Source organism: Condylura cristata, unplaced genomic scaffold, assembly GCF_000260355.1.
Source record: "Condylura cristata isolate star-nosed mole 26May11 unplaced genomic scaffold, ConCri1.0 scaffold00027, whole genome shotgun sequence".
Taxonomy (NCBI): Eukaryota; Metazoa; Chordata; class Mammalia; order Eulipotyphla; family Talpidae; genus Condylura; species Condylura cristata.
Genome location: NW_004567128.1, coordinates 1,207,907 through 1,208,885, shown reverse-complemented (window position 1 = coordinate 1,208,885; position 979 = coordinate 1,207,907). Strand labels below are relative to the sequence as shown.

Here is a 979-nt window from a genome sequence, read left to right as displayed (position 1 = left end):
TTCCGAGCTGAGACTCGGCACATCGGCAGGCGGGGGGCTCCGGCCGGCGGCCACGGCTCGGGGCGGGCAGACCCGTCGCGCCTGCAAATAAGGCTTTCCGGGAACGGCCCCGTCCGAGCGTTGTGACTGTCCCCGCGGTGGCCGAGGGGGCGCAGCGGCCGTGCCCCCGAGCCCCGGGGTTCGTTCTGCCAGGGCACTCTATACAGCAGGACACACCGGCTGGTCCCCGGCAAACCCGTCAGGTTGGGGGGGGGTGCCCCGGGGCCCCTCGGTCACCACCCCGGCCCCCGGAGGGTCCCATGAGAGGCCGCTGCGGGGAGCGGGGCCCCGTGTTTGTCCGGAACGGAACTGCGGACGGACCTGCCCGGCCCACCGCGGCGGCTCCCACGCCTCGCCGCACAAGCCGGGCTCGGAGCTGGGAGGCGGGGGGAGCCCCCAGTCCCCGGAGACCTCCGGGGTGAGGGAGGGCCTGACCTGCCTCGGAGGAAGACTGCCCCTCAGGCCCCTCTAACTGCCCCTCCCCCCCGCCAGGCAGCCGGGCGCTGCTCGGAATACGACCCGCTTGCTGGCGACAGGCCCAGGGTGGGAACAGCCTCTGCTCTGGGGTCCCCTCGCCCCCAGCAGGCAGGGCGGGACCACGTGACCGACCTAAGCGCCCCAGACGCTGCACGCGGGCTCTCCAGGAGCGGCCGGCCCGGGCCGTGGACTGGGCAGAACCGGACCCCTGAGGCCATTTCTCGGGCGAGGCCCGCGGGACCTCCGGAGAGCTCGGCGTCACCGCCGCGTCAGTCTCCTCCTCAGACGAGGGGCCGCTCGAGCAGCGCGGAGAGCCCCGGCGGTGAGCCTGCATCTGAGCCGGCCGCAGGTCAGCCCGAGCCTCGTCCAGTCGCGCCGGCGTGTCCTGCGGGCGGGCAAGCAGGACTCCCAACCGAGAGCTGCTGAGTCACCGGGAAGCGGGCGCCAAGCGGCCCCAGGACGC

At 74.6% G+C, this 979-nt stretch overlaps 1 protein-coding gene across 1 annotated transcript in view; it reads right to left on the bottom strand.

The window, feature by feature from the left end:
• TBL1X (transducin (beta)-like 1X-linked) overlaps positions 1-979 on the bottom strand; it is a 15,384-nt gene that overhangs the window by 5,323 nt on the left and 9,082 nt on the right. Inside the window, exon 9 of the mRNA XM_012730234.1 lies at positions 649-901. Within this exon, the coding sequence (XP_012585688.1) occupies positions 649-901 (253 nt within the window). The remainder of the gene's footprint in view (positions 1-648; positions 902-979) is intronic.